General features: G+C 55.2%; 8 protein-coding genes across 8 annotated transcripts; 4 read left to right on the top strand and 4 right to left on the bottom strand.

Annotated features, from left to right (window-relative positions):
* Positions 1-273: 273 nt before the first annotated feature.
* C8Q71DRAFT_809474 (uncharacterized protein) lies at positions 274-1,084 on the top strand. The gene is made up of 2 exons (XM_047926037.1): positions 274-866; positions 916-1,084. The coding sequence occupies exon 1, from the start codon at positions 305-307 to the stop codon at positions 860-862; it is 558 nt and encodes a 185-aa protein (XP_047779469.1). The 5' UTR covers positions 274-304; the 3' UTR covers positions 863-866; positions 916-1,084.
* Positions 1,085-3,354, bottom strand: C8Q71DRAFT_809472 (PCI-domain-containing protein). Its single transcript, XM_047926036.1, has 12 exons — positions 3,319-3,354; positions 3,174-3,257; positions 3,052-3,123; positions 2,915-2,999; positions 2,786-2,864; positions 2,480-2,729; positions 2,356-2,430; positions 2,069-2,303; positions 1,765-2,013; positions 1,580-1,710; positions 1,417-1,529; positions 1,085-1,360 (listed from the first exon to the last, which is right to left on the bottom strand). The coding sequence occupies exons 3-12, from the start codon at positions 3,094-3,096 to the stop codon at positions 1,174-1,176; spliced, it is 1,449 nt and encodes a 482-aa protein (XP_047779468.1). The 5' UTR covers positions 3,097-3,123; positions 3,174-3,257; positions 3,319-3,354; the 3' UTR covers positions 1,085-1,173.
* Positions 3,355-3,548: 194 nt separating this feature from the next.
* C8Q71DRAFT_822349 (uncharacterized protein) lies at positions 3,549-6,379 on the top strand. Its single transcript, XM_047926215.1, has 12 exons — positions 3,549-3,864; positions 3,917-4,077; positions 4,140-4,270; positions 4,330-4,499; positions 4,552-4,695; positions 4,757-4,838; positions 4,897-5,329; positions 5,393-5,543; positions 5,593-5,669; positions 5,720-5,833; positions 5,887-6,018; positions 6,074-6,379. Exons 1-12 carry the CDS (start codon positions 3,633-3,635, stop codon positions 6,260-6,262), a joined length of 2,016 nt encoding a protein of 671 aa, XP_047779467.1. The 5' UTR covers positions 3,549-3,632; the 3' UTR covers positions 6,263-6,379.
* C8Q71DRAFT_595359 (uncharacterized protein) lies at positions 6,373-13,019 on the bottom strand. Its single transcript, XM_047919583.1, has 18 exons — positions 12,854-13,019; positions 12,746-12,794; positions 12,621-12,693; positions 12,343-12,570; positions 12,139-12,290; positions 10,850-12,088; positions 10,366-10,800; positions 10,191-10,310; positions 9,977-10,138; positions 9,814-9,924; positions 9,531-9,758; positions 9,408-9,475; positions 8,999-9,355; positions 8,418-8,948; positions 8,176-8,366; positions 7,238-8,123; positions 6,901-7,179; positions 6,373-6,849 (listed from the first exon to the last, which is right to left on the bottom strand). The coding sequence occupies exons 1-18, from the start codon at positions 12,886-12,888 to the stop codon at positions 6,513-6,515; spliced, it is 5,481 nt and encodes a 1,826-aa protein (XP_047779466.1). The 5' UTR covers positions 12,889-13,019; the 3' UTR covers positions 6,373-6,512.
* A 200-nt stretch (positions 13,020-13,219) lies between these two features.
* C8Q71DRAFT_706844 (Low temperature viability protein-domain-containing protein) lies at positions 13,220-15,067 on the top strand (the record flags this gene model as incomplete). Its single annotated transcript, XM_047920528.1, has 5 exons — positions 13,220-13,360; positions 13,415-14,212; positions 14,266-14,593; positions 14,649-14,825; positions 14,877-15,067. The coding sequence occupies 5 exons, from the start codon at positions 13,220-13,222 to the stop codon at positions 15,065-15,067; spliced, it is 1,635 nt and encodes a 544-aa protein (XP_047779465.1).
* Positions 15,068-15,155: 88 nt separating this feature from the next.
* Positions 15,156-22,840, bottom strand: C8Q71DRAFT_595324 (uncharacterized protein). The gene is made up of 12 exons (XM_047919582.1): positions 22,084-22,840; positions 21,181-22,033; positions 18,172-21,112; positions 16,837-18,119; positions 16,559-16,776; positions 16,340-16,510; positions 16,187-16,290; positions 15,979-16,125; positions 15,835-15,925; positions 15,623-15,784; positions 15,414-15,568; positions 15,156-15,359 (listed from the first exon to the last, which is right to left on the bottom strand). Exons 1-12 carry the CDS (start codon positions 22,718-22,720, stop codon positions 15,279-15,281), a joined length of 6,843 nt encoding a protein of 2,280 aa, XP_047779464.1. The 5' UTR covers positions 22,721-22,840; the 3' UTR covers positions 15,156-15,278.
* A 230-nt stretch (positions 22,841-23,070) lies between these two features.
* On the top strand, positions 23,071-23,712 carry C8Q71DRAFT_796656 (uncharacterized protein; the record flags this gene model as incomplete). Its single annotated transcript, XM_047925694.1, has 3 exons — positions 23,071-23,175; positions 23,234-23,383; positions 23,437-23,712. 3 exons carry the CDS (start codon positions 23,071-23,073, stop codon positions 23,710-23,712), a joined length of 531 nt encoding a protein of 176 aa, XP_047779463.1.
* Positions 23,713-23,750: 38 nt separating this feature from the next.
* C8Q71DRAFT_594913 (tubulin binding cofactor A-domain-containing protein) lies at positions 23,751-24,641 on the bottom strand. Its single transcript, XM_047919579.1, has 5 exons — positions 24,401-24,641; positions 24,244-24,348; positions 24,077-24,191; positions 23,928-24,014; positions 23,751-23,872 (listed from the first exon to the last, which is right to left on the bottom strand). The coding sequence occupies exons 2-5, from the start codon at positions 24,300-24,302 to the stop codon at positions 23,789-23,791; spliced, it is 345 nt and encodes a 114-aa protein (XP_047779462.1). The 5' UTR covers positions 24,303-24,348; positions 24,401-24,641; the 3' UTR covers positions 23,751-23,788.
* Between the last annotated feature and the right edge of the window lie 997 nt (positions 24,642-25,638).

Genomic DNA, 25,638 nt, shown 5'->3' with positions numbered 1-25,638 from the left:
GCCCGGCGAAGGAAGCGGATAGCATCAACTATCACGTTAAGGACGGCTGCGCGAAACATTCTGCGCTCATAAATCTATTAAAAACACATTCATCCTAGCAGAGCATTCCTAGACCAGTCCTAGATAGTGTGCGAGTGAGTGAGTGAGGGCGTAGAAGGACGATCCAAATTTGTCGTTCAACCACGGCTGCCTATTTGGGATGGCGCCCGATCGGGTCTCGGAGTGCCAAAATTCTGAGGACGATCCTGAGCAGCAGCGTCGTCGACGCGGTGGCACACGCTCACGCAGAGTCGCACCCGCCGCCATGTCCTTCGCTCTCCGCGCCGTGCGAGAGGCCACTCCGCCCCTCCGCGTCGCTCAGTCCTCCGTTCGCTACGCGAGAAAAGATGCGGGTCCCGACCCGCGAGTCGAGCACATCCGCCGCGCACTCTACCCGGGCAACATCCGCAACAAGGAGACACCGATCGGGTCGTGGAGACCGAACGTCGGCGGACGGCTCCAGCGCGCGATACCCTCTGTGCAGGCGCACGAAACGATAGAGCGGGCGTGGTTCCTCCACCAGCGACACGTCCGCAAGAGACGCGAGGCGGAGCTCGAGCGCAAGCACCGGTTCATGGTGCGGGCGATGGAGGTGCTCCACGAGCTCGACCCGAAGTTGTATAAGCAAGCGAACCAGGAGGAGGACCCGAGGGTACGAAGGCCAGAGGAGATTGAATTGGCGAAGACGTTGAAGGCGCCAGAGAAGAGGGCCTTGGAGTCGAGGATACGGGGACTCTTCCCAAGGGAGCTGCGTGTACCGACGGATACACCACCACGGAGTGGGTGGAACTACGACTGGAAACCCCCCTTTCCACGTGTATAGGACGGTGAGCAGAGAAGCTGATTTCCGTTCTACTCTTGCTCATTGCCCACAAGGCATAGATGCAGCTATCTCCGTACAGGAGGCCTAACGCAATTCAGCTATACGTCTAGTCAGACTAGCCAGCCGCTCCTCACCTCCGGGAGGCCTTTGCTTACTTATGGTCAGGTTGTCAATGTTGGCGGAGTAATAGACCACTACGCGGACACGAGGCTTGCCGTCCATGGAGTTGCGCGACAGCATGCATGGTAAATTGAGAGCTACACGATGATGTACAACAAAGAAACGAACAGCATTCGGGATCCACAATCCGCTTAGAACCTTCCTCCCAGTCTCTCCATCTCACGCATTGGACCGCTGAATGGATCACTCCCAACGCCGAACGACGTGTCCGTTCCTCGGTTACCGCTCTGTGCCTTGCCGATGATGGCATTTTGCACAGACTCGAGGGCACCGGTCCATTTGTCGAGGGCGTCGTATCGTCTCTTTTCCAAGCTTTGCCTGAGGGATGGGACATGGTTATGAGGATTGCTAAAACGAAATGCACGCGAACGTACTTGGTTGAAAGCTCTAGGCGCATTGACACTTGGTCGATCTTTCCCTCGACCTTGCCCTCGAGGATCAGTCCGATGAGGAGGTCCTCCACTTCATTGTTGTCGACATTGAGTTGCTGCCGAACGATGTCAGTGCTCTTCCCTGTGTCAAAGCTGCCGGACAGACCTTGGCAAGGAACGAGAGCTCGAGACGCGTGTATGGCTTGATGAGGTCGATGAGATACTGAGTACGGAGGCTACGCAGCAGCTCTCCAATGTATGACTGGATAAACGGGTCGTCCATGGTCGTCCGGTTGTCTAGCGGACCAAGTTATCAGGATCGGCATGCAAAACAGTGACTCGCAGACCGACCTCTCAGGATCTTCTCGGCTGTATGGACCTCACGTCGCTGGTACGCATCGACGAGATCGGTCATGGCCTTAATTTGCGGGTCGTTCTTGTATGGCTTGGTCTCCTGACTGTCGAACGGGTTGACCTCGCTGCCCGTCAGCATGTTCGCGAGCACAAGATACTTCAGCACTTGGATCCGCTGCGGGGAGCCCGCCTCGTCGTAGTTCTTGAATGACTCGAAGAAGTCCTCGCTAGCGCGATTCCATTGCCCTATATCGCCAGTTCAGGCCAGATGCACATGTACGCTCAACTAGTAGGCACGTACGTTCGCCCATCCACATCTTGCCTCCACACTCCTTGATGACACCCAAGATGCGTGGGTGGGGAATCGCTGAGCGCACGGAGTTAGACGCATTGTAAATCTCCTTGAGCTTCTTGAAGTTCTTCGTCTCGTTGTGCATTTGGATCTCGAGTGCGTAGATCTCGAGGAGCTGCGTGCCCTTCTGCGCGACATCCTCGCCATCTGTACCTGCTGTTGCCAGATGAAGGTCTCGTAGAACCTGGGTTCCATCTCAGGATGCGGCTAATAGATGGTGCTTCCTGACGACAGACCTTTCCTAGCCGGGGGTACTGCTTTCTGTCGAGCCAGAGCTTCGCGAGCTTGAGGTTTGTCTTCGCTGACAGCCTCTGAAGGAAGATGAACGGCGGTACCGGGTGCCAAATACATATCACACACCTCATTCTTCGCCTCCTGCAGGGCGGCCTTCGTAGCCTGGTAGAACTTCTCAAGCACATCCACCTCGACCGGGCCACCCTTCCCACCGCCGACGTAGTCCAAAATGCCGTTGATAGTCTTCTCAGAGTAGTTGCGGGTGACGGCAGACTTGGTGTACGTGAGCAGCTCGTTATATGTTTGTAGCGCATCGTTTGGTCTGTGAAGCTGTAGGAACAGTATCTTTGTCGATTGCTTTAGCGCTTTGAACCCCCTGGCATATACAAGGGCGTTAACGAAACGGACAAGTCGCCAGAAAGAAAGACCCACCAGTCTCCCTTCTCTTCCTCCTGATCTACTATCACTCGGAATTCCTTCAATGCCTGCTCTGGGTTGTCTTCCTTCTTCGCTTGGAGGGTGTCGGTACAATAGGCAAGGTACGCGCACGGGACCACTTACACTTCGCCGTATAGTACATGTTCTCCACATCTGCACTGGCGGTCGCATCCTCCTGATCATCATCGGAGTAGTCAAAGCCGTAGTCCTATATACTGGGCAGTGAGGCTAGCGTCGAAGACAGGTGCACGGCGACCGACCTCGTCGTCGCTGCCTTGCATGTAATCGGCATCATCGTCATCCATGGTTTACTCAGTAGCAGTGCCTCAGATCTGAGCTTGTCGGTCAGCCTGCCTCGACTTGACACACAAGTATATCTTACACGAAGGTCTGGATGAATATGCAAGGAGGTCGGCAGCAGGAGGTGAGGCTGCTTGTGGCGGTCCGCGTACGCGTTCGGTGGTTTCTTGACGCCCGGGACGCGCATTATCGCACGCGTCGCGCGATCAGATCTCTACTACACACACCATCTGAGATTGACCCATATAACGGGTACAATGATCCTGCTGCACTCGTTTGAGGGTTCTATTCGGCGTATGCAGACTCAACGTTCAATGCTCGGAGGTATAATCGCAACAAAAGCGCGGAATTGGTCGTTAGCAGAGTGCTGTCTCTGGATGCCAACCGGCGCTGTCCTGCGAGCACGTGACATGTGTACTCGATCTGTGGCGGACAAAGTAAGGCTACTAGACGGACGGACAACTGCAGTCAATGCCAGACCTTAGTCTGTTCCTCTTTCTACACGAATTACTTCCTTGAATTCACCGCAGTGGTCGAAGGCATGCATTCACCTACGCAGAAAGAACAGGAGGATGTCGAGATGCTCATGGGCCTGATGGGCAACGCGGTGTCCGCAGAGGTCGCGTTCAAGGTCTTGCGCAAACACAAAGGCGATATGGACAAGGCCGCCAGTGCCTTGATTGAGGGCGATGTAGGGGAGACATCCTCAGCCATGGACACACCGCTATCCTGGGCAGGGGGCTCAGCTGTTCAAGGGCCGCGTACACCTCCTCGTAAGTGTGTTACTTTAAGGCAGCGCAATGAGGAAACTTAGCGATGTATGAGCCTCCAAGCCTGAGCAAGATGCTGCAGTCATCGACCTGACTGCGGACGACGAAGACAAGGAGCTGTCACGGGCATTGCAGGCATCACTAGAAGACACAGGAACACAGTTTGGTCCCAGCAATCGGGCACCAGACCCCGATTGGGCTGTCGTTCCTTCCAATGTATGGGTGTTACGATGAGCATCCGTCAGTCTGAGAATGAACGTTCACGTACAATCATCTAGGTCGCAACTTCCGGCGTAGACCCTCAGGATGAGTCGCTCAGCCGAGCAATCGCAGCGAGCTTGGAAGATGCTCCTAGTCTGGACTACTATGAGGAGTCCCCACTAGAAGAGAGACTACGAAAGGATAAAAGGTAAGGTCCATCGTATGTATGAACCAATATGTCTTTATCACTGACAATGCATCTGGCAGGCCTGTTGCGCTTCGTCCGACGAGCTCGCCTATGGCCTACGCGGGATTGCTCCTCCAATCCTTGTACTATGTCCCGCATCTACGTCATGCGATTGCGCGCTGGAGCCACATATACGCTCAGAATAATTCCCAATGCGAAGAAGGGGAGAACGCAGCCATGTATGGCCCAGGTTGGCATCTGAGCGTCCGTAGATTCTATCCTAGAAGACTGACTTGAGGTAGATCTGCTAATGTGGTCTATGGGGGAGATATTCACGAACATGGAACTCGCCCTTCTGAGCGAGCTCAACTCGGATCATGTCATACAGGCGTTCTCCCCGGATCCGTGGGGCAGTCCCATCGAACATCCTGGCGACCCGACCTTCGGTGCGTCCCCAGCAGTGACGCCTCTCATATATGTACTCACCAACAGACACACCGATACCAGCATTCTACAGCCGTATCGCGCGTACAGTTGAGCTGTCTGTTCAGGACGAGCCACCAGCAGACTCCGCACCGCAATGGCCGAGGTAATAGCTCTCTTAAAGTGCTAAAATGCAGACGCTGATGCACTGCCGCATTTTCCAGCCGGCTGTTCCACTTCCGCTACGGCGTGAGCACCGAAAACCTTAGCAATGTGCCCTTCGACGATAAGTGCGACCTCTCCGTCGTCAAGGTCGACGTGCGCGGGACCGAGGACGCGAACGACCTCATCACCTGCCTCTCATCCGAGCTGAACCTCAGAGGCGCCGCGACACCCCCGACGAAGCAACGCGTGATCTTCGAGCCCTCGGAGATCGTAGCCTTCCAGCTCGTGCGCGAGAATATGCTGCCGTCGTACGAGACATCCATCGGTGCGAGGACGGAGCGCACGACGTTCAAATATCCGAAACACGTGTATCTGGACCAGTTCCTTGCACAGAACCTGGAACTGGGGAACCGGCTAGGGGAGAAACAGCAGAGACTCATGAAGGAAATCGAGGAGCTAACGGCGAAGAAACTCACCCTGACCCGTCACAAGGTACCAAGTTCACGCTTCAGCGTCAATCCAGTCAGAAGCTCTGAAGTATATTCGTTCTACCAGGACAGGGACACGCTTCTGGACTTGCGTGCATCTTTACACTACTACGAGAATGTTGCTGAAGATGATGGCGACGCGACCCGCAAAGATACCATACAAGAAATGGCCCTCAAGCTTCGCAAGACCCTCACTCGCATCGAGAATGAGCTACAGAGTAAGATCCATTTATTCATCTCTGCAAGCATTGCTCTCATCGACGCCAGGCATCGACGCTTCCATCACGAAGTTGAAAGACAAGGCCGCGAATCTTTTTAATAGACCGGAGCTGCAACAACACAGGGTGTGTGATGCTTCTCACAGACTTTGCAGGTGGCTGATGATATTGGGTAGTACGACCTGAGGGTCGTCCTGGTCCATGACGGTTTGTACGGAAGGAAGCACCTATACTCCTACGTCAAAGAAAAGGGGATGTGGTGGAAGACGCAAGACTACATCGTCACTGAGGTCTGCCACAATCAAAGCTCTTTGTATGATGATCGCTGAACAAGCTTCGACAGGTACCCGAGGAGACGGTCCTGAACGACATTGTAGGCCTGCACCTCGGCGCCGGCCCATACTTCCTTATCTACAGTCGTGCACTGACAGAAGAGGAGGAGAATACGCGGGCGCAATGGCTCGAGGGCGTTAAGGTCGGAATGTCCATACAGATACTCTTTCCTCCAACAACTGACGCCTTCTCTATAGAACAACGTGAAACATAATAACCAAATGTTCCTCTCGCAACTTCCATCACAGCTCGCGTCGCAAGTGCAGGACCCCAACTCACCGCCCACAACCCCATACCGCTCGCAAGCTCCATCGGAATACACGATATCTTCTGGGACGGTTGAGCCGCCTGAGTCCAGAGAAGAGCCCATGGACGTAGATACTTGAGGCTTGTACGTAGCGATACGACGATGAGTGATTCGGAGTCTACATCGAGACGAATATTACCGCAGGCGCATGTGAGTTCGCCTTGAGCAGCCACCGAATTGTCATGTCCCGGTCAACATTGAACGACTTGACTACACTCGTATTGCAACCATCAGAATCCAGAGTTACTTTTGCAAGCGATAAGATACATGACAGCAATGCGACACGATAAGCAGTACAGATGATACACAGCGAATAATGTTTACGACGTCTAACTCAACTTCATCCTCTTGCTCGGCTGCGGTGTGCCCTTGTCACTGCCCTTTCGCTTCATGGCAGTCGATTTGAGACCCGACGCCAGCTCCTTGTACTTGTTCCTCATGACGACGGCGATCCGTCCGACCTCTGATTCGGCTCCGTTGAACGTTATGGCGTTGTTGATCATGAGGTCCATGTCTGCCTCCCAAGCTTCCACGCAATCGTACTTGTCTGCGTCCAACTTCTGACGAATGGTCCGAAGATCGCGGGCATCCTTGCGTGGAATGATATCGAAGTACGTCGGGATACCCAGCAGCTCTGGGTCGACGGGCTCACGAAAGACGAAGGAACTGTGCAACGACGTCAGTGAATGGAACACAATAAACGATGACTAAACGTACATTGGATCAGCGACCAACTTGTTCATGATGGCCTGGAGACTACGCTTCTCGTTCCATGCGAGCTTCTTCTCCATAGCCTTCGCCCATTCCTTCTTGAACACCCGCTCAACTACATCCGCGCAATTGACTGGATAGGTCGTGGGCGGATTGAACGTGCGGCAGTTACGGAAGATGTGCCCGACGTCTCTGGCGAAGTCTTCCATAGTCGTATAAGTACCCTCGCTTAGCTTGGTCGACATCGTGCCGAAGTCCATCGGTTCCTTGATCTCGTCGTAATAGCTACAAGTGGCAGTCAGTCAGACGCGTTGAACGAGACGTCCCGTATGATGGTACTTACGTTGGGCACCCATCCATTATAGGATCGACCGGCTTCAAGAAGATGCGAGCTTCTGGTACTTTCATCAACATCTTCAGAATCTCCCTACACTTCTTCTCGTTTACAGGAGTGGCCTGAACGACAGCCTTCTTTGGCTTAGCTGGTGTCGTTGCTCGTGGCGTGACCACCGGCGTCGCGACTTCCTTCTCCTTGCCTTTAGCAGAAGCGCGCTGAGGGACTTCTGTGGCTGGTTCGGAGGGCGCTACAGTAGTTGCTTTGACAGTCTTTGCCTTGCTTGTCTGCACGGCACTGCCATTGGTGTGGGGAACACCGTTGTGCCTCGCTTTAGGGGCTGGCGTAGATGCAGCAGAAGACTGTCCTGCAACGGGCGTAGGTGGGGCTGGCCGCTCCTTCTTTGACGGTGTCGCAAGGGCAAGTATCTCGTCTTCAGTTTGATCTTCAAATGGCTTCTTGCGTTTGCCGATGACGAGCTTCGGAGCATGCTTCTCCTTCTCCTTCTCCGTAGAGTGGGTGGTTCGCTGCTTGCGTCCCTGGTCTTTCTGCCTCTCGATAGCGATGACCTCTTCCAGCAGGTCGGCCGAGCCATCATCAATCACGGGCGTTGGTGGGCGTGGGGGAGGTGCAGGCTCGCGTGGTTGAGCCTTCTTGCCCTTGGCTTTTGTAGCTGGTTTCGAGGGTGTCTCTGACAGCGTTGCTCCACCCACCTTCAACTTGATGGACGGTCGCGACGCAGCGGGAGTTGCTGACGCAGGCGACTCAGCGGGCCGTGAGTCAGAGGGGGCACGAGTAGCTGGGGCTGCTTTGACAGGGGCCGGCGGAGGATTCGCAGCCCGCGGCTGTGCGGCGCGATCTGCAGCTTCGAGGGTCTTGTTAATGCGCACCCATTCTGAGGAATGAAAGTCAGGAATGTAGCTGACGTTGCAGCAATCGGCACATACGCTTATCGAAGAACGTCTCCAATGCTAGAGCCTCATTGTAGACGTAGGTGCCGGGTGGGTTGTAAAACTTGGCATTACTGATAACCAGCCGGAAGTCGTCCTCGAACGCGAACCGATCCTTGTACTTCCCCGACTCAAGTTTGGCGTTCATAGTGCTTAGATCCATGGGGTTCTTGATGACCTCGAAGTAGCTGGAGACAAGGTCAGACCAAAGACGTCCACTATACCAGAGATTAACGTACCTAGGAGCATGGTCCCGCACAGGATCAACAGGCTGCAGGAAGACAGTGGCACGCTTGTGAGTTTGCAGCTTCTTGAGGGCGTTGCGACAGGCTCGAAGGTCGTTCAGGCTCATGCCAGCCGACTGAGCTTTCGGGACGTGCTGCGGTTTCTTCTTCTCTGGTGCGGGCGCTTTCTTAGGCGGAGGAAGCTTCGGCACAGTAAAAGTATCCCGTCTGTCGAGTACAGGACTTGCCGCAGCGCTGTGTGTCCTTGTAGAGTGATCACCTTGCACGCTACTAGGAGGAAGCTTGAGCTTCGGTGTTCCCGCAAAGGGTAGAGTCGGAGTCCGGGTAGGGGGACCTCCTGTCGTCTTGATAGTAGGACGAGACTTGAGTGGAAGTTTGACGGAGGGGATAGGTGGTGCGGACTCGGTGACAGGAGTAGGCGGAAGGTGAATGGTGACTTTAGGTGGAGCCTCCTCGGCACCGCGAATGAGCAGGTCCGCGACCTTCAGCAAGCACCACCGAACTTCATGGTCCGTCTCGGGTGCTCTGCGGGCAAGATCAGTATTCTGCCAGGAACAAGGAAACCGACGACATACAGGGCAATAGGCATCAAAGACTCTCTAATCACTTCGCTCTTTCCGAGCTCCCTGTCCTTCCTGAACGCCTTGATCATCAAATCCATGTCACTCTTCTTGTTCTCCTTGGCCTTCTCCGCACCATTCCCATCCTCCTCGATGAGCACGGACTCCGTCTCCTTCAGGGTCTTGACCTCGCCCATGGATACAAGGAGTGCGAGACTGAGGCAGGCGTTCTGCGCGACGTGCCGCCGAATAATCCTCGAAGGATCGTTGGCCGTGACCGCGAGGATGTAACGCATGACCTTCGGTGTGTACCATTTCGTGAGGAACAGGTAATCGAAGGCCGCCATTCGAACTTGAGTGTAGTTGCCCTCACTGATGGTATATCAGTATATGTGTGTCCACGGCGCCATATATAGTGACCCACCGTGTCAGGGGGAAGAATGTGCGAGGGTCATGAGGAATAAGGTTGGCGACACTGAACATCAGGTGAAACTGGAAACCGAAGTTGAGTTTGGACCACCACAAGGGGCACGAAAGCGAGGCCTACCTCGATGACAGCAACAGTCACCACGTTATGGTACGTCGGTATCAACCTGTCCATGCTTCGATAGCGGTCTACCTCCGCGAGGGCTTGCTTCAGTAGTTCCGCGTCTTGGGCATCCTGTACAGGCTGGGAATCCGTAGCGGTGAATTCGCCACGCTCCGGCGGCACTGTAGAGATGGTGGCGCACGCCAAGGCAGAGATTACGGTGCAGATGTAGAACGCATCCGAATACTGGAGCAGAGGCTTGATGAATGCACGACGAACAGAAGTCAGTCGTTCGACTTACAGGATTGGAGGTATTGTCGTTATACCGCAGCTGGTCAACGAGGAACTGCCTGATGATAGGCGGCGTCTTCCCGTTCTCGAACCGGACTCTCGAGATGGCCCGTATCAAACTCTGCACGCGAACGCGATGAGAAAACAACAAAGCCAACAAACAATGACGGCACCTTCCGCACGAAGTACTCCGCGTAGTCACTGAAGTCGTTGGGTCTTGGCACGTACGTATGGCTGAAGAGGTCGGGCTTGGGGTTATCCGGTTCGTAACAATAGCGCAGGAAGAGTTTGAACAGATGGAACAGGCCCAGCCATTCCAGCCTCTGTATTGCGCACTGCGAGCAGCGAATGAATAACACACCCAGTGCTACCTATAGCCATACTTACTGATACGAGGGCTTGGGCCGCCTCAGAACGTATCCGGTAGTAGTAGTTCGATACAAGCACTGTCTTGGTGAGCGTGCTCGAGATGATGGGATTTTGCGCCTTCGATAGCTCTTGGATCGCCTAGGGAACGCGCCGATAAGACTAGGTCAAAGAGCACGGACAAAGCCAACCGCACCTCATATTGCGCCACAACATCTCGATCTCGTTGCAGCTGCGACACCCACATGTAGTCCTTCTGGTCGAACGCGATCGCCGCGATCCACTCAAAATCCGCGTCAATCCGGATCCACTCGTAGGTTTGCCCTGCCATGTTCTGCTCGTCTTCCTCAGTCCAGTCGGCCACTTTCCAGTTCTCGCGCTCCTTCTCGTTCTCCCAGATCTCGAGCCCGAAGCCCATGTCGACCATGTCCATCGCCGCGGCGGCCTCGGCGTCACCTTCCGCAGCAGCCTGAGCGGCGGCCTGCCGTGCTAAGTACCGCTTCGTGTTCCGCCGTACTCGCTTATACTTGGTGTTGAACGGAACTTCATAGCGTTTGTATGGACTACGGATGTCGAGAACGTGTTCGTACGGGGTCCCATCGGCCTCGTGGATACGGATGGTCATCTGGCCCTGTGGTCATGGTTCAGCCAACAGCAATCTCCGGTGGAAGTCTACGCACCTCAAAGAACGGCACGGGCTTCATGAGCGCCTTTCCAACCTCGTTGTTCTCGTGTACTTTGAAAGCCGGGGCATCCTGGCGCATCGAGATCTCGACGGCCATCTTCTTTCGGTTGAAGGTCGCCGAGAACCCGAACGTAGGGCACCCACTCCCGTAGATCCACTGTTCCGCGAAGGAACGTGGGTCGATACCGCTCACCTTGCGACATGTCCGCAGAAATGAATGGGTCGAAATGAGGTTGTTTGGCATCTCGCCGCTGATAGCGGACAAGAACACCTTGGGAAGGACTCGAGACAAGCCCAGAGAGGTACCCGACTTGCCAAGACGCCGATCCAGGATGTGAAGGACAAGCGGTGCCTTCAAGTCAATGAACGGCAATGTGACGGAGTCGGGGGGATCCAGCTGCTGTGGTTGGCAGATGGGTGGCATGGAACCGTTGTCCAGTTGAAGCACGCGTTCCATGTCCTTCTTGAGCTTGAACCGGTACTCGTTATTACCGAGCAGCTTGCGAGTGAACAGACCCGCGATGTACAAACCGAGGCCATTAACAAGCCAAGTGTCCGACCATGTCTTCGGCTGGATGTTGATACCCATCCACTGGCAGGCGAGCGCGTGGCTCAGGCAATGTCGGGTCTCGAAAACCTGGTCTATGGCGTCCTCGCCGTATAGCAGGTCTACGGTGACGAGGGAAAGGGTTGCACTATCGAATCGTTGCGTCGGCATTTCATCCACGAAGACGAGCTTGTGAGAACCGAATGGGTAGGAGCCGAACTCTGTTGAGTAATAACTCATGGCAGAGCGCATGAAGGAAATGGAGTTCGCAAGGAGCCCTTCATGACCCGGGAGACAAAATGCGTGCATGAGCGGCTGTGTAGTGCCAGAGGCATCTTCGGCAGCACTGAGATCGGCTGGTATGGGATGAACGTAAAATGGCCCAGCAGCAAAAGCGATGTGTTGCACCGACGTCAAGGTACTCTGCGAGAAGAGAAAGATCGTCTTGTTCGAGTTGTACGGATGAGCGACTTGCTCCACCAGCTCTCCGCTGCAAACGACGACTGTGGGACTCTCGCCTTCCAGTGGCTCTTCGTCGTCCACGGGTGTGTCCTCCCGTTGCTCCAGGAATCTTGGAACGACGAATTCGAATTCCCACGTGCATTTCTCCCATAGATTGTCAATGCAGGGCACCCAGCATCGGGCAGCGTCGGGACATGAGGGCGTGGTGTATACATGGGGCACGCGCTATTCCATTGTCATCAGACAGTGTGGCGATCAGAGAAACGAGTACTTACATAGGGATATGCATCAGTCGGGAGCACAAACTGCAGTCCATCCGCAGGATTGCGTACGCTGTAAGCAATATTCACGGTGATAGGATTGAACTCTGGCACAGGGAGCGTTGGCTGAAACATCGGCCCAGGTGTCTGAGGTTCCGGAGTTGCAGCTAGCACAAACCTTGAGCATGTATGTAGACGACAGACATTCTGATAACAGACCTTCGCTCATGATGCCCGCCGCAATGTGTCCTGACTGCCTGAAGGACACCTCCCTCGGTATCGCGATCGACAGTTCGCCCTCGTCACCTTCGGCCAGGGCAGAATACACCTTGCGCTTGAGTTCTGGGTGGACGTGGACATCCTGGGGGTTGGAGATGTTGAGATTGGCGAGGGGGTCATGATAGACAAAGTCGGCAGGATGGGAAGCGACGGTGACAGAATGTATCGCTGAAGACTCATTCAGCTCCTGAGTACCTCAAATGAGCCGTCGTACGTACTGCACTGCCTCGAATGGAGGTGAAGTGTCTTCAAATCTTTGCTTGCAGGGACTACGGTGAGTTCTGTGTAGCCCTGTAGAGATGTTAGCTAACTCCGTCTCTAGTCAGAATCAGCGGCCGCATACCCATAGACTGCCGGAGAAGTCAATCTCCAGCACAACCTTTTGGTGGCTAGTAGAGACGAGAAACGGTGTCAGCACGCAGTGGACACAAGGGAGGAGGAAAACACGTATATGGTGAACCCTCTGCGAACATGTTCCCGTTGCATCTTCGGACGTGTCGATGGCCACCGGACCTACGCGGAAGGCTGGCAAACGTTTCTGGACGTGATTAAGTAGCAGTAGAGCGAGTATGAGAGGAAGAGAGAAAGCGCGGTCGACGCGGCGACAAGCAGCGTCGTCGAGGCTGAGAGAGACCTCCGCGCCGCTGCGACGACGTTGGAGGTGATTACGTAACTTCGCGTGTGACAGAACAGACGCCCATGGACTGTCCGATTGGCGCCCATTCCTCGTGGATCGGAATCTCATCTCGCTCAGAAATCTGGTCAAAGTACTCCGAGTCTACCAGCCACAGTACATATTCCTTCGACCCGACCCAACATGCCGCCCAAATCTATATTCCGTCAGCCCGGGACACAACACTTCCAACTCGTACATCGCTCGCAGCGCGACCCTCTCATTCACGATCCCGAGGCTAGTCAGCATGTCCTGAAGGCGTTCGAGCGAGGCAATGTAGCAAAGGTGCGCGCACACTCCGCGTATGTCGCCATGGAGTATTGATGATCGCTGGTGCAGGGGAAGTCCAGGGCTGAGCTGGAGAAATCTCTCGCACCGTCAGAGCTTGCTCACGACAAGGACCGAGCGAACATCGGCGAGGCAACACTCTACGGGGTTTACTACGATGACACCGACTATGACTACATGCAACACCTTCGTCCTGTCGGCATGCAGGAAGCTGGGGTCGATAGCATGCTCATCGAAGCTCCTGTCAAGCCCAAGGGCAAGACCAAGTCAAAGGACCCCATAAAATTGCTGGACCTGCCCCCGGACGTTCTTCCATCTACCTCGGAAATATCCAGGAATTACGAGGCTCAACAGAATATCCCTTCTTCGATAGCTGGTTTCCAACCCGACCTCGACCCTCATCTCAGACAGACTCTTGAAGCGTTAGAAGACGATGATTTCGTAGACGATGACCTAGACGATGACTTCTTCGGTGTACTCGTCGGCGAAGGAGAACTTGCACCTGAAGAACACCTCAAGTTCGAGTTCAAGGAGGAGGGTGTTGAGAACGGGGACGTGGGAACTAAGGGCGAGCCGCACGCAGAGGCGGCTGAGGATGAGGAGGAGGCAGGATGGGAGGCTCGCTTTGCAAAATTCAAGAAGGCGCAGAAGGAGGCACCTCCAACCGATGCATCGGACATCGACGATTATTCTGAGGGCGGGGATACCGTTGGGACGCTTCCTCAGTTCTCCGTCATTGGAGGCAAGAAACGGCGAAAGGGTTCCTCAGATGCTTCGGGATACAGCATGAGCAGCTCCTCGATGTTCAGAAACGAGGGCTTGACTATGCTCGATGAGCGATTCGAAGAGGTACGCACTCACTATGGGTCGACACACCCTCCAACTCACCGCATGCGACACAGATCCAGAAGCAATACGACTCAGACGAGGAGGAAGAAGAGGACGGCCCGTCGGATGATTCCGACGAGGCCCCGGAACTCATCACTACCCGCGAGGACTTCGACGCCATGATGAACGAGTTCCTCGACAACTACGAGATCCTCGGCGGAAAGATGCGCCCCATCCTCGCCGGAGACACCGCGACGGAGAAACTCGACACGATCCGTAAAGCGCTCGGGAAGGCGCGGTTGCGCAACGACGATGAAGACAACAATAGCGAGGCCGATGACATCCTGATGCCTTTAGACGTCGACGAGAAGCAGGAGCGATGGGATTGCGAGACTATCCTGAGTGAGTCGAGCACACCGCTGCTCTACGTCTCATTCTGAATTTAGCTCTCTTGTAGCAACGTACAGTAACCTAGAGAACCACCCGCGTCTGATTAAGGCACGACAGGACAAACCTGTCAGGAAAATCCGATTAGACCCAAAGACGGGTCTACCAATCGTCGATGGGAAGCAGCCCCATTCGCGAACAACCACTGATTCGGCATCCGAGTCGGAGTCTGAGGACGACTCACGACGTTCGTACTTGTATCCCACAATCAGACTGTCGTACTAACTTCAGCACACAGCACGAGTCACGATTTCCCGGCCCAAGAATGAGTCCAAGGAAGACAAGCAGGCTCGCAAGCAGGCCGTCAAGGCGGAGCGCCAACAACGCCGAGTCGATAAGAAAGCAACCAAGGAGCAGTTTTCTTCGGAGGCAAAACGGCAGAACCGGACATTAGCCAACAAGGAGAAGACCAAGGCGCGCAAGCTATGATGCATCGAACTACGTGTAGACGTCCTTTTGTACATAGGTGTTCCGGGCAAAAGTACTGTACGAGGATGACATGCAGGGTATCCGATGTGACGGCATTGGATGGGATCATTGTAATGTTACACGGACGTGGATGAGGGATGATCACGAAAGCAAGATGAGGCAATGGCAAACGTCAAGAGTTCGTTGAGAGGTCGTGTTGGATTCAGTTCGTTTACCAGTCTGGCCACAAGTCAAGAAGGGCGTTGCCTTCTTCCTCTGGAAAGTCGTGCTGCTTCATCCACCTATCTGGCACCTGTGAAATAATGCGTCGGGATTCAAGCGTTGTGTCATAACGGTGGTCACTAACCAAGGGGAAATATCGCTCCATCGCACTGAGGAAGCGTTGCCTGTACTGCTTCGGGCCGATGATAGTAGGCTCGCCCTTGGTTCCTCCCCCAAGGAAGGCAGAATCCTTGACCCAGCTTTCCAGCTTCTTATCCCAGGTATACGTGCGGATGTAGTCTATATAGCCATGAGTTAGCCGTTCTCGTACTGCTTGTGACTGAAGTCACATACCGACAATCCCAACGACCAGTTCATTATTGGTGCTATCCACACCTACAACCAAGGAGTAGTCCATGACATTGATGTCAGCAAGGAACTTGCTATCGTTGTATAGAGCGCCCCGGAGGATGCGCTTAGAGTGTTCGCGGAGGTAGAAAGGAGACAAATGAGCAGCTAGAGGAACTCGATGAGACTAACGCGAAGACACCCGGGTAAACACGTACTCTCTACCAAGTTCTCGTCTAGCAGTACTTCGTTCTCCCGACCGGTCGCGTGGACATGGCGGTTGCGAGTGGAGCCTTTCAGGTCGTAGATCTACGTTGGATGTTTAATCTCTAGCTTATAGAAGAAAACAACATGTGTCTTACCTTCGAGAAACGGCGATCATAGAACAGATTCTCCATGACCAGCAGATTCATCTGTGTCACTTTAGCTTTGCTGGTGCCTTCGTGACTATGGGTCTTGCGGAATGTAATCTTGAAGCAACCAAAGATCTTCGCGAGCAATGTAGGCCGCTGCCACACCGGATCAAGTCAGTCGTCTACGTCACTTGTTCATGGGGGCATATGTACTCACGTCTGCCACGACAGCCGACGACATGTAGTCAAAATAAGCGGGGCCAAAAGTCTCCATGGCTTGCAGCTCAGGACGTGACAGACCCTTCGCGATGAATCGGTCATCTGCGCTTCAGTCAGTCGACGCTCTGTTAGGAGGTAGCAGGGGACGCACCGAGGGTCTTCAAGAACACTGATCCTGACTTGCCTCCGCTGGTATTCCACTTCACGCACCTCGAAAGCGACTCGATCATGCTGCGCTCACAGTCATACGTACGGCGGAGCGCGTCGAATTGTTCTGGGAAAAGGACCGTGCAGCTGATAGTCAAGCCACCGCTCTCGAAAGCTACCAAGAGGATGAGTGAGACTCAAGGTTGCAGCTAGGCGCACTCACAAATCGCCCAAGGTTGCTTCGAGGACGGAACTCGCAAGTCCTGCGTAGGATCCCAGTCGTCTGAACTGTCCACATTGACAACTCCCCAGGTAGAAGTCGACTCGGCGACCGATTTGTCGTCAGGCATGAAGGCTTCACCACCATCGGTCAGCCTCGGCTCCTTTGTCAGGCGCTTCTCCGCTCTCGATCTCGACAACATATCACGGTACTGAGGAGAGCTATAGGAACAGAAGCAGGCCATTCAGCAAGATATTCCGTAAAATGACATGATGACTTACTTCAAAGCGAGTGCAATGATAGACGTTGGTTCATCAGTCCTGACGACCATAGAGGAATGACGGAAGATGTGTTCTGGATCAGACATTGGGTCTTCAGCATCCGCCTCTGTACGCTGCCGGGGTTGAGGGACCGGTTGTGGCCAGAATCCGGATAACGCTTTCAGGATAGAATGCCGTTCAGTACCTCCAGGCCCGACTTCGAGCTCCGGAGCCGGGGACGTCGGGGGTGCAGGACCATGTGTCATTGCTGTCAGCACTGGTGAACTTGAGACAGAAGGTGCGGTCTGGTCAGGAACCTGAACGGAGGGTACAGATGGCTGTTCTTCCGATTCGACTTGCTTCGTCTCATCCGGAACAGTGCTTGGAGTCGCAGTACTGTCCGGTCCTGTCTTTGCGGACTCCTCCGTAGTTGCGTCAGCCATAGGCGATTCTGTGCGCTTTTTCTGCTGTGGTTCCTCTTCGCCCTCCCCTTCGTCATCAGCTTCACTTGAATCCGAGCTCTCAGCCTCATCACGGATAGCGTCTTTGATGCTATCCAAGACTTCGACTTTAGCTCGAGCGTTTGCGACTGGACGAGGGCGTCGTCCCCGAATGACGGCGTATCGGCGGGTCGTACGTTCATTGTCCCGACTGATACGTTCAAAGTGTTTGGCGATGTTGGAAACTTTACTTCCTGCACCAGGTTGCCTCCTAAAAGTAGGCTTCGGACCGGAGCTACTAGTAGGACGAGCGGATGACGACTTCTCCGCACCCAGACCGCGTGCAGTGGCCTTCCCCTTCTTCTTCCCGCTAACAATCACCGAGCCGGAGCGGGACAATGGAGGGGAGGTCTTCCCTGTCTTCGAGGCTGCGTCATGACGTGAGCTAGCTGTCCGTTTGTCCGGCGAGGTCTGCCTTGATGCAGCACGGGAGTCGCAAGATGAGACTAGAGGCCCTGGAATACGACTTCCATGTGGCCTCTTAGCGTGCGTCAGGTACCGCGGAGCAACGTTGGCGGCATATCCAGACTCGAAGTCGGAAATAGAGGGTTTTGACCTGAGAACTTGTCGGCGAGGTTTTGTGCGCACGCGGGGAGGGATGTCGCTTGAGCCCTCCTGATCGCTGTCCGAAAGAACAGAAGTCGGAGGGAATGCAGTTTTGGTCAGTTCTTCTACTCCCTGCGCGGGCAGGAAGTCCTGGTATTTCTTGATCAATTCTGCGACGTTCGGATAATGGAATGAACGCCTAGGTAATTTGGACAGCTGGGACGAAGAGCGATCAGCACCCGCCTTGTCTTGACCAGGCTACAGACGTTTGTTAGTGACGTTGCATACAGAGATACGTAGATTCACTCACAGCTGGCGGAGACATCATAGTATCCGGCGAGAACGCCTCTCCCCTATCAACACCTATGGTGGAGTCGCTGTCACCATCGGATCTGGGACTCGGCTCTATGACAGCCACGACGGGTTGCGCGTCCGCCACTGGTTGGGGTATCTGTTGAGGTACGGGCGTGGCTTCTGACGTTTTCTCGGAATGAGTCTCCGACTCTGAGGCATCTGATGCCGACGAATTGGACGTGAAGGAGTCACCGGTAACTCGTCGGATGGTGATAGGTGCGTTGTCCTCAGCCTCAGAGACGTTACTGTCTTTCTCCAGTGACCCATAATGTGCATAGTGTCCAGGCTTCCGTGGCGCGGGGAAGAATCCTCTGACAGACCCAAACGCAGACGTTTTGCGGCTCCCGCGATCGAAAGGTTGCGTGAGCCTGGGCTTCGGGAGCTTGTCGAAGTCTTGCTGCCATGCGACGATCTTGTCCTGTCGATACGCACGGACCTGATTCAATGCAAGGGTATCTGTCGGCGGCGTCTCTCGGTAGATCCTGTTGATCAGCCTGGCGATGTCCTGTTTTTCCCATTCTGCTTTGGTGATCAGCAGGTTGATCTCAGCGGTCAGTCTCGCGTCTGCGTCCTCATCCCCAGTCGCGGCATCGATGTTGATGAGCTTGAGGTCGTCAATCAGAGCCGAATACCAGAGCTCATTGCGGCGATGAAGGCGCTCAAAGTCGGAATTCCTGATCTCTAGCTGAGTTTCAGGGCGGACGCGAATGCGCATAGGTGGGTAGACGACCTCGTGTAGCGTGATAGGGTCCGCTTGGAACCGCACGGTCATGCCTCGAATGGCGAAGTATCGAATGTGGTGCTGGTAGATGTTGTGCTGGCATCCTGCTCCTTGGACAAGCTGGACGTCCGCTGGGTAGAAGTGGAGTTCCAAGAACTTCGCAAACGAGTACCTCTGCATCTCTGGGGAGACGGGAATGAAAGGCGTAGCTGAGCGGCATAGCCGACAAGCGCTCCAGGTGATGATGCCTTCGTTGGCGGATGTACGATTGATGATCTGCCCATCCCACTGTTCGACTGCGACGAAGAGCCGTGTCTCGTTGTGGACAAAGACCTTGCCGTGACGGGCAAGCGGTTCGTTGCAGCTCTTGTTCTCGCAGATCGCCTTCGGGTCCAGGAACAAGACAAGGGTATCCATGACGGCCTTCTCAATGAACTGGCCTAGAGTGCAATCGTTCTCCCCATAGAAGGTGATATACTTCAGCTTCGGAGGGAAGCACGCCCTGTGGAGACCAAGCTCGGTGGTTGGCATGGTAGCCTCCCACAAACTGATGCACTGGTACTTCTCCACATTGAAATCGTCGTTGTTCTTGCGGAGGTACCACTCCCAGATCCTCCGCTGTTCAGCATGCTGCCACTTTACGTAGCTGAGACGGCTCTCGAGTCGTATGTCCTCGACCGTCTTCAGCTGTGTCGGGGCCTCCTCGGCGGGCGTCATAGGGACTGGAGAAGCTGCAACGACCTGCGCCACTGTCGGTGTGAGGTCGAAATAGCCGGGCCCGCCGGGTGACAAGTTCGAGGCAATCGGCGTGATGAGGATGTCAGGCATCTGCAACGACTCGATCTGGGCCGCAACATCGTTAGGATCAGGAGTCACCGCGCGACTCGCGGTGATAGTCGCCTCCTGACCATGCGTTATCGTCTCTTCCTGCCTATGCTCGGATGAGGCTTTCTCCTCCCAGCGTACAATTTCGTCCTCCCATTCTCGCTTCACGCGGAAAAGCCCGTCGTCAAGCTCCTTCATCCGCCGTATAGGATATGGAGGTGGAAATCGGAGCGTGGCGGACACCGATATGAATGTCCTACGATATGGCTCGAGAGATACTTCGATTCGCGTAGAGAGTCGTAGCTGCTCCGCCTCCTCGTCGGGGAGGTCGTCCATATTGGAGTGGGCATCAACATGATTCTCGGATATGCCGGTCAGAGGTGACGAGACCGACTGCAGCATGGGCGCAGACAGCGTCAACGGAGGAGTCGACGAACTGGGGCCCGAAATGGGCACTGAGGGGTAAGTCGTCAGCGAAGGCGTGGCTTCTGCGGTGAGTGCGGGCAAGGTGATGACAGAATCCTTCCACAGATGCGTCTCCAGCTTCAGGTTGCGCACGATGAACGCAAGGAATCGAGTGACCTTCTTGACCCGTCGCAGAGTATCGATGTCGCCGCCCCTCAGGACGATTGTGCAGCCCATCTCCGGGTTGCACCCTTCGAAGCGCATGTACGTTTTCCGTCGACCGGGAATGAGAGGGTGGTCGAAGGTCTGGATGCGGAACCGCCCACAATGTCCGAGACGGGGCTCTAGGGCGAGCTTGTCCATTGATGAGAACACGTCTCCCTGCGTCATCCTCGCCACAAACTGGATGGCAGAGGGCTTGACAGTCCTAGCGACGGCGATCTTATGCTTGGCGAGCGCGTCGAGCGCGAGCCTCGACACAGACTTCTCCGCCAATACAACATGCGGGCGCAACGCAGCGATACGACTGGCGAGGTTACCGAGGTAGTCCTTCTCCTGCCGCAGGATCTGGCCGAAGTGCATGTACTGGCCTTCAACTCGGTGGAACTCAAGCGGGAATGTCACCAGCATGACGCGAGGGTTACGGTGGGCCTTCAGCATCTGCTTATGGGCGACGTTCTTCGTGATGACCGCTCCGTCGACGTATTCCGAGTCCTGTGGAGCACCTCCAGGGATCTTCTTGATCTTGACATATCGCCGCACGTCCATGTCCGCACCCTGCCGCTGAGGGTGCGCTGTGAACGTGAGCTCACGCGCGATGCGCAAACTCAGCTTGAGCAAGGTCTCCTCCCACTCTCCGACGTTGGGTATTTGCTCGGCGGTGAGCAGCTGCCTCAACATCATTCGGAGATGGAACATAGAGATGAGGTTCAGTTCCTGCGCGTAGCTAAAGAATGATCATATTGACAAAACTGGTGAGACAACTCTGAAATGTCATGAATGAAGGACACCTACGCCGTGCTCTCTCGCCTTGTCCGCCATCCCGGCTCGCCGAAGTTGAAGCTCTCGTTCAGTCTGCTCTGTACGCGACTGCGAATGAACGGAGTCGAGGGATCGAAGTCGGCGTACGAGTTGAACCGCGATCTGAGCATCCCTGGACTCTCAAACGGATGATTACGATCCGGAGAACTCGCCGGGAACTGCACAGAGCTGGTTGCGCCATCCACCGACACTGGGAACGTGACGGGGAAGTCAATGGGCGTTTTCGCTCCTGGGGCGGTCGGGGAGTCGTCGTTGTTGAACCTCTCGGGCAATGCTAGGTTATCCTTGTCTTCTTCCGAGAGGGTGCGGCGGAAGGGGACGGGGTTCTCCCGAGTTGCCTTATCACCGCGACCGTCGTAGTAAGACATACTCGGATCGAACGGTAAGAACGCATCGCTAGAGCCGGGATGCCTCTTAGTCTCGGCGATGGAGAACAGATTGAACGGCTCATCCGTACGTCCGAACAGCTGCGACGCAGCGAACGGAGACTGGGGCTGGTTCGCGAGGGAGAATGAGAACGAATCGGCACCAAGGTGACCAAGCTGGTGTGTGGCAAACGGAGAAGCCATGCTGGATGTGACAGACCGCCGGTCATCGTCATCATTATCGTCCACCTTGGCTAGCTTCTCCAGACAGAGGTTACAGACGCGGACCATACCCTCCTGGCCGAAGCGCGCGCCCTTGATCACGTTGGAAGCACAGCGGGAACAGAAGACCTGCCCGCATATACGACAATGGTGTTTCCTGCGCCAAGCCGTGAACACGCTCTTGCAGTCGTAGCATTCCTTGCAAAGCTTGTCGTCCATCCAATAATCTCGGGATAGACCTACGACGCACTAAGTCTTAAGCGGACTGAGACAACATTGCGACACACACCTTCTCCTCGAATCCTCCGTATGACTTTAGACACCGAAGCGGACCTTCTGAGACTACCCTGTGTCCTGATGCTTCTGGCATCACTGTCCTGGATAGGGAACCCCGGAATGGCTGTGCCATACACTCCGCCGCCATCTGGAGTGTCCGGGGCGTAGAGGGATCCATTGCGGGAAGGTGGTCTGTCGTAGTCGATGTCGTATGAAGGAGTCTCAGAAACGACGGGAGTCAATGAGACCTGCGGAGGAGCAGGGCGCGAAGCAGCGACGTTGAAGCGATTACTCCGCTCCGACTTGCTCGACTGGTACGATGCTGCAGTTGAGAGTGAAGGGCGTCGCTGTTCAGCAGCTTGTCCTGGCTGTGCATTACTTGCTATGGATGGTCCGGGTGTACCAGAAGCTACTGCTGAGTGCAGGGGAGCGGCGAGGGTGTTCCGGACCTTGGAGAACAGGGACGTTACTATGGCATATGAGGACTGGTCATGTTCATCTTCTTCAGAGAATGGATTGAAGGATGTCAGGCTCGTGACGTCGTCGACGATCTTGGTGCTACTGCGCGAGCGAGTAGATGGCTCGCTCGAGGAAGGGATCTGTGCATTAGTGGAACTGGAAGAGCCAGCGATCACAGACGAGGCGTCCATCCGCGGGCCGACCGACTGCGTCTAGGAAATCCACGCAATGCGCAGCCGTCAGAGATGGAGGAGTAGGCGAAGGAGCATGATACTGTCCACACAGACAATCGTAGTAATATGGCAGCCAACGTCAAGCCAGTGCCACTAGTGCTCGGCGCTCCATTCACATGGACTACGCGTAGGCGCCCGCTTTACGCGATGCGCGTCTAGAAGCTTATATTCATTCAACACCATCCAATTACCCGAGCCCGCGACCTGAGTTCGTCTTCGTTGCTGTCCTGCCCGCTTGACCTCGCATCCTTGGAATTTGGTGTCTGCTTAGCAGTAGGCTCTCAATGGCCACAAACGGAGGCGCACCCATGGCTATTGATAACCAGACAAACGTCAACGAGATTGAAGTCGACCCCATATGGATGTCAAGTCGCACTGCGCGACAAATCTACGCCTTGGGAGAGGTTGAGAAGGTCCGTATCTATGAGATTCTGCTCATAGAGCCGTTTCTCAGGCTAACCCTGAGGCCAGGACATCAGCCGACTACTGTCATTAGCAGCCTCATCTATGTCTCTGCTGACACTTCCCCAAACCGACCGACCGGAAGACGAGTTGCCGCAAGGTGGTGAACGCTCCGAGAAATTCGTCCTAGAAGTAAGCGAGTACTTCGAGAGGCTCGATGTAAGCCCTGGACTTTTTGTATCGCTGGTCCGTGGTTCACGACGCTACCCCAGGCCATACACATTGCCATCCGTTCCTCCCTCGCCCACATACGACAGTCTCGCATTGCACCCTCTGCTATCAACGCGCCGCCTCCAGGCTTCATCCCGCCTGCGCTCGGTGTGGGAGTGCCGTCCGCTGACGGCGATTACACCAAAGGCAGCCGTGGTCTTCAGGAAGAACGAGTCGAGCGCGACGCATGGAAAGCCATTCTTGACGCACTCACTCGCTTGAAGGAGGCCAAGGAACATGAAGCGGCGGAGAGCTCGGAAGACAACACGAGCGAGTGATATTTCGGATGATCTACACTACATTGGTGCTTAAGGTAAGTACAGTTACGGTCTTGCTTCACGACTTCTCGTCGCCTTATATGCTGATTGTCTCGAGAGTCTCCTGTGCAGCGATGAGCTCCGGCTCCGCGTGCAGTTCCGGCACCTTCTCTGCCGCTACCTGAAGAACCATGGGAATCAGCCGCACCGACTACAAGCCTCGGACTACTACTCACGGCGACTTCCCGTAGGTCCGTGGCGGCAGCTCCGAGCCGACTCGAGGTATCGTGGATCATCTTCTGCGTCTCTTCAAGCATCCGCCTCTGGTCGTCGAGGTCGTCGCGTCAGGAGGTCTTGGAGGCGACTGAGGAGCTGCTCAACATACCGTGTTCCTGATGTCCCAGTCCTCCTCCTTCTCCGCGTTGTCCGCGATCAACTTGTTCAGCTTGCGCGTGAGGTCCTCCGCTTCCTTCTGGTAGGACTTATGCTCTTTGTACAACCTACGGCGATTATGTCAAAATATGTATCTCGTCGAGGTCCAAGCAAGCGCACCGTTTGGCAGAGCCAGACTTGATCTTGAGCTGGCGGCGGAGAGAGGCAACGTCACTCATCGTGTAGTAACTTGGTGGTAACTGGATGGGCGGTTTTATGGCTGCACTGGGGTACGGTATACAAGGCGGCGCCACCGAGATCGTGATCGATGGCGTACTCAGCGCGTCAATAATTGTTCCCGAGTGCTCTGCTGGTTTAGGCAGGTCAGTGCAAAGGCCACATCCGCTCTATTTATAGTGTGCAACTCTCGTGGCTCGCGGGAGCGTGGTGGGTCGTTCACAGGCGATCAGGGGCGAGGACTATCCTTACTGTAATTCGTATCCCGAGGAAAGGAACCCATCACGATTAGAGCGTTCCGGCGTGAACTCTGTAGGCAGCGGCAGCACTTGCTACGGCGCCGGCACCGACTCGCTTTGAAACTCAAATTGTGGGCCGGTCTGCACACGCACACACAAGATATCAGTCGTAGAGCTCATAACATTGTCATCAGTACTAACGTGGGTACGCGTACTGTTCGTAACCGAGCTAGTCAACAAATGTAGGGAACACACATCCGGACCAGGCCCCAGAACGAGCTAGCGAGCTGCGAGAATGAGGTGGGTAGCAATAAAACGATCGACAAGGTAACTCGAGCCGCGTAGGGCGTGTACAGAATTGACAGGCGGTAGTACTAGGACTACGAACAGCGGGTGACAGTTCCGGGGCATGTGTGAGGCGTAAGATGATACAGTCGCGAGTCTCGTCGGGTCGAGTCGGCCAATGTCTGCGCGTGTACTCAAGGCCTGCAAGCAGGCCGAGCGAAGCGCGGACAAGCAGGCGGACAGCACTCCAACAACATCGCTGCGCACGGTGCGTCGCCGATATCCGTAGCCGCGTTCGCCGCACTCGATCTCACCGTTGGGCATGACTAGCACGCGCGCTTGGGAGAAGTGAGCAGGCGGAACGCAGCGGGGACGAAGGCAGATGCGGTGGGCGTAGGAGCTGATGGTGCGGACGGACGAGAGAGACGGCGTGTCATCGCTTGACGACCTCATCCTTGCCGTGTCTTCCCTGGCTGGTTTGCTGTCAGCTGCACAAGGAGCAGCGAGTCACAGTCGCGGTGCGCAAGAACCAGGCGGCACGCGAGGACTTGTCGAGGAACATGCCAAAGCCAGGGTGAAGAGACGGAGCAGAGGACAGGGGAGGTGCGCTCGGCGGGAGCGGGACGGTGATCAGGCGCCGCCACTTCCGCAAGCAGCAGGGGCGAGAGAATTGGCGTATGGCAGAGTGGGTAGCCGGGAGATGAGACTTGAGCGTATCGAGGTCGTGAGGGTTCGCTTGAGGCGGGGATGCTGAGACGAGAGCAGGTAGACGTCCACGAGCCAGTGTGTCGGCGCGCAGCCGGCGAGGCACGGA

The sequence above is a fragment of the Rhodofomes roseus genome, assembly GCF_022264815.1.
Source record: "Rhodofomes roseus strain CIRM-BRFM 1785 chromosome Unknown C8Q71scaffold_9, whole genome shotgun sequence".
In the NCBI taxonomy this organism is placed as follows: Eukaryota; Fungi; Basidiomycota; class Agaricomycetes; order Polyporales; family Fomitopsidaceae; genus Rhodofomes; species Rhodofomes roseus.
The sequence above is the reverse complement of the archived record's forward strand: the minus strand, read 5'-3'. Positions and strand labels throughout refer to the sequence as shown.